The sequence below is a fragment of the Macaca nemestrina genome, chromosome 5 (genome assembly GCF_043159975.1).
Source record: "Macaca nemestrina isolate mMacNem1 chromosome 5, mMacNem.hap1, whole genome shotgun sequence".
NCBI classification, from domain to species: Eukaryota; Metazoa; Chordata; class Mammalia; order Primates; family Cercopithecidae; genus Macaca; species Macaca nemestrina.
The window spans coordinates 96,471,890-96,477,268 of record NC_092129.1 but is presented as its reverse complement, the minus strand read 5'-3'; the positions used below and the strand labels follow the sequence as shown (position 1 = coordinate 96,477,268).

General features: G+C 44.8%; 1 protein-coding gene across 1 annotated transcript; it reads left to right on the top strand.

Moving 5' to 3' along the window:
- LOC105496582 (gap junction protein alpha 10) lies at positions 1–1,638 on the top strand. The gene has a single exon (XM_011767135.2). It carries the CDS (start codon positions 1–3, stop codon positions 1,630–1,632), a length of 1,632 nt encoding a protein of 543 aa, XP_011765437.2. The 3' UTR covers positions 1,633–1,638.
- The last annotated feature ends 3,741 nt before the right edge of the window (positions 1,639–5,379 follow it).

The following is a 5,379-nucleotide window of genomic DNA, read 5'->3' as shown; positions in this document are numbered from 1 at the left end:
ATGGGGGATTGGAACTTATTGGGTGGCATCCTAGAGGAAGTTCACTCCCACTCAACCATAGTGGGGAAAATCTGGCTGACCATCCTCTTCATCTTCCGAATGCTGGTACTTCGTGTGGCTGCTGAGGATGTCTGGGATGATGAACAGTCAGCATTTGACTGCAACACCCGGCAGCCAGGTTGCAACAATATCTGTTATGATGATGCATTCCCTATCTCTTTGATCAGGTTCTGGGTTTTACAGATCATCTTTGTGTCTTCTCCTTCTTTGGTCTATATGGGCCATGCACTTTATAGGCTGAGGGCCTTTGAGAAAGAGAGACAAAGGAAAAAGTCACACCTTAGAGCCCAGATGGAGAATCCAGAGCTTGACTTAGAGGAGCAGCAAAGAATAGATAGGGAACTGAGGAGGTTAGAGGAGCAGAAGAGGATCCATAAAGTCCCTCTGAAAGGATGTCTGCTGCGTACTTATGTCTTACACATCTTGACCAGATCTGTGCTGGAAGTAGGATTCATGATAGGCCAATATATTCTCTATGGATTTCAAATGCACCCCCTTTACAAATGCACTCAACCTCCTTGCCCCAATGCAGTGGATTGCTTTGTATCCAGGCCCACTGAGAAGACAATTTTCATGCTTTTTATGCACAGCATTGCAGCCATTTCCTTGTTACTCAATATACTGGAAATATTTCATCTGGGCATCAGAAAAATTATGAGGACACTTTATAAGAAATCCAGCGGTGAGGGCATTGAGGATGAAACAGGCCCTCCATTCCATTTGAAGAAATATTCGGTGGCCCAGCAGTGTATGATTTGCTCTTCCTTGCCTGAAACAATCTCTCCACTTCAAGCTAACAATCAACAGCAAGTCATTCGAGTTAATGTGCCAAAGTCTAAAACCATGTGGCAAATCCCACAGCCCAGGCAACTTGAAGTAGACCCTTCCAATGGGAAAAAAGACTGGTCTGAGAAGGATCAGCACATCGGACAGCTCCATGTTCACAGCCCATGTCCCTGGGCTGACAGTGCTGGAAATCAGCACCTGGGACAGCAATCAGACCAGTCTTCATTTGGCCTGCAGAATACAATGTCTCAGTCCTGGCTAGGTACAACTACAGCTCCTAGAAACTGTCCATCCTATGCAATAGGAACCTGGGAGCAGTCCCAGGACCCAGAACCCTCAGGTGAGCCTCTGACAGATCTTCATAGTCACTGCAGAGACAGTGAAGGCAGCATGAGAGAGAGTGGGGTCTGGATAGAGAGATCTCGCCCGGGCAGTCGCAAGGCCAGCTTTCTGTCCAGATTGTTGTCTGAAAAGCGACATCTGCACAGTGACTCAGGAAGTTCTGGTTCTCGGAATAGCTCCTGCTTGGATTTTCCTCACTGGGAAAATAGCCCCTCACCTCTGCCTTCAGTCCCTGGGCACAGAACATCAATGGTAAGACAGACAGCCCTACCGATCATGGAACTATCCCAAAAACTGTTCCATCCTGGATGCTTTCTTTTTCCTTTCTTCCTTCCTGGGGTGTGTATGTATGTTTCTGTTGACAGAGAGGCAGATGGAGAGGGAGATTATTTATGGAGAGATAAAATTATTCATTCAATACATTCAGTTAAATTCAATTCATAAAATAGAAAACCCTTATACCAATTGCTTTTATAAGTGCTGGGCATATAAATGGATAAAATACAGTCTCTGACATCAAAGGACTCAGGATGTAGGAGGAAAATTTAGACAGGTAAACGTGTAAATGTATCAAGTGTAAGGCATCATGTTAGTGGGAATGAGTGAGCAAAGGAGGGAGTGGTCATATGGATAGGTCAGGGAAAGTTTCATAGTTGAAGTTATCTTGAACTGAATCTTGAAAGATGTGACAAGTTTTTCCAAAACTGGGAGGACTGGGGCACGTGAAAGAAGCCATCCTGGTTGAGGGAGCAGCACAGATAAAGCCTAAGAGGTGAGACACAGCAGTGCTGTCTGAGGAACTGTGTGCAGCTAGAGCACAGGGTGGTAGGAGGGCGCAGAGGGAGGGAAGCCTGGAGAAGTGGGCATGGAGGCCCTGTAGGGAAGCCATGGAGAACTGACACAGGATGTGGAGCAGAGGAGGGACCGGATCAGAGTTGCAGTTTAGAAAGTCCTTCTGTCACAGTATAGAAAACGGTCCAGAGGAAGGATCATTTGTAACCTTGAGTTGCCTTCATCTCACTAAAAAAGGAGGGTGTACTTCATTCTTTTAATATCTTTGACATTTCAAAGTCATATATCAATATTTGGTGATATATTTTACAAAGACAAGAATCAATATTGTATTGATTTTAATTTTGTTCTCTGAAAAACCACTGTGGGATAAACATTTCTTACCCATTATAAACATGAAATGTATATTTACTGTGGATTCTTCTCAATTCTGGAACAAAGGATGACACTTGCTTCCTCACTGCTCCCAATAGTCAACTGTTTCCATTAAAAAGAAAATTCCCCCAAGGTTGGTGGGGGAGCTTCTGAGTTGAGCTCACATACTTGTTTCTTCCTTTGTTCCATCTTTTTTTTGTGTGTGTTGATAATGACTGAATCCCTCTACCCTAGTTTTACATCTCGTATGCGTTTTGATACTGATGTTACTGTACTACAGCCATACCATGAGTGCAAATCAACCTACTTGGATTTTTACTAAAATACTTCTCTCAAACTGATATTCATTTCTTGTCAGTGACCAGCCATTTATTCAGGAGACTGTGTTTAGGATCAATGTATGGGTGCTTAGAAACCTATGCCAAACTAGAGCAGGGTTCTTAACCCTTGCCATACATGACAGTCATCTGGGAGGCTTAAAAGCCGTCATGCCCAGGACCCAACCAATTCTAATTAAGTCAGAATTTCTGTGGGTGGGATGCATGCATCAATATTTTTAAAACTTCCATGGTAAGTGCAATGTGCAGCCAGGGTTAAGAACGACTATTTTAGAATAACTTGGGGCCAGGCGTGGTGGCTCATGCCTGTAATCTTAGTACTTTGGGAGGCCGAGGCGGGTGAATCACTTGAGCTCAAGACTTCAAGACCAGCCAGGGCAACATGATGAAACCCTGTTTCTTTAAAAAAAAAAAAAAAAAAAAAAAACAGAGATCAGCCAGGTGTGGTGACACATGCCTCTAGTCCCAGCTACGTGGGAGGATCACTTGAGCTTGGAAGGTTGAGGCTGCAGTGAGCCATGATCATGCCACTACACTCCAGCTTGGGCAACAGAATGAGACCTTGTCTCTAAAAGATAAAAAAAATTAAATAGAATTATTTGGCGAGTGGCAGCTGCTTCTTTTTTTAAAATTTCCTTTCTTTCGGCCAGGTGCTGTGGTTCACGCCTATAATCTCAGCACTTTGGGAGGCCGAGGCGGGTGGATCACCTGAGGTCGGGAGTTCCAGACCAGCCTGACCAACATAGAGAAACCCATCTCTACTAAAAATACAAAATTAGGCAGGCGTGGTAGCGCATGCCTGTAATCTCAGCTACTGGGGAGGCTGAGGCAGGAGAATCACTTGAATCCGGGAGGCGGAGGTTGCGGTGAGCCCAGATTGCGCCATTGCACTCCAGCCTGGGCAATAAGAGTGAAACTCCGTCTCAAAAAAATTTTGTCTTCCTTCCTTCCTCCCATTCTCCCTTCCCCCCCTTCCCTCCACCCTTCCTTCCTTCCTTCCTTCCTTCCTTCCTTCCTTCCTTCCTTCCTTCCTTCCTTCCTTCCTTCCTTCCTTCCTTCCTTTCTTCCTTTCTTTCTTTCTTTCTTTCTTTCTTTCTTTCTTTCTTTCTTTCTTTCTTTCTTTCTTTCTTTCTTTCTTTCTTTCTTTCTTTCTTTCTCTCTTTCTGTTTCCCTCCCTTCCCTTCCCTTCTTCCCTTTCCTTCCCTTCTTCCCTTCCCTTCCCTTCCCTTCCTTTTAAGTGCAGCGGTAAGAAGAGAGGAAAGAGTAGAACAAAGAGTTCAATCTGTGACTGTAAACAATCAGTTGGGATAACTCACTACATTCAGACCATCCACCGCTTCTCATCTGAATTTACAAAGTCAGCAATACAATTTTCATCATTTTCCTTTTCTTGTACCTTCCATGCAAGAGAAGCCTTTGTATTGGCGGACTGTTGAGGGAGATATGGAAGTTTTTAGGTGAGATAGATTTTCTTTTTTCTTTTTCTTTTTTTTCTTTTTTTGAGATGGAGTCTCGCTCTGTCGCCCAGGCTGGAGTGCAGTGGCGTGATCTCAGCTCACTGCAAGCTCCGCCTCCCGGGTTCACGCCATTCTCCTGCCTCAACCTCCCGAGTAGCTGGGACTACAGGCGCCCGCCACCGCGCCCGGCTAATTTTTTGTATTTTTCGTAGAGACGGCGTTTCACCGTGTTAGCCAGGATGGTCTCTATCTGCTGACCTCGTGATCCGCCCACCTCGGCCTCCCAAAGTGCTGGGATTACAGGCGTGAGCCACCGTGCCCGGCCGAGATAGATTTTCTAATCCTTCAGTTTATCTTTTGGGAGAGGCCAGCCAAGCTCAGAATCCTGGAGTGAAGATGATGAAGCTGATGGGCTCTCTCTTTTCTTTTCTGTATGGACTTTATTGTATTCATAAATATAAGTAGGAGTAAAAAATAATTTGCACTGAGGAAATGCATCACTAACTTTTTTTTTTTTTTTTTTTTGAGATGGAGTCTGGCTCTGTGCCAGGCTGGAATGCAGTGGTGCGATCTCGGCTCACTGCAGCCTCCGCCTCCTGAGTTCAAGCAATTCTCCTGCCTCAGCCTTCCAAGTAGCTGCGACTACAGGCACTCACCACCATGCCCAGCTAACTTTTGTATTTTTAGTAGAGAGGGGGTTTCGCCATATTGGCCAGGATGGTCTCGATCCCTTGACCTTGTGATCCACCCGCCTCGATCTCCCAAAGTACTGGGATTACAGGCGTGAGCCACTGCGCCTGGCGACTAACCTTTTATAAATACAAGACATAAACGTCTAATCAGGCCTGTTTTACTCTTTGAATGTTAAAGCGTTTTGTTTTTTTCCAATTCAGTGTTTTCCCCTTTATTTTTCATACTTTAGGAACAATATAAACAAAAACCTCCACAATACACAACATCCAATCCTGTTGTCAAATTAGAGACAGAATGGGATTTGACACCCTTATTTCCTGACTGAGACACAAGGACAGGAGAGAAAAGGAAACAGTAGATAACAGCAGAGGGAGCCAGGTGGGATGGCACCACTCAAGGCTGCAGAGAGCCACGGAGTCACTGCACAGAGGGTTATCAACTTTATTTTTTAGAGCAGTTTTAGGTTCACAGTGAAGTTGAATGGAAAATACAGAGAGTGCTCATATACTCACTGTTCCCCTACATGTGCGAACCTC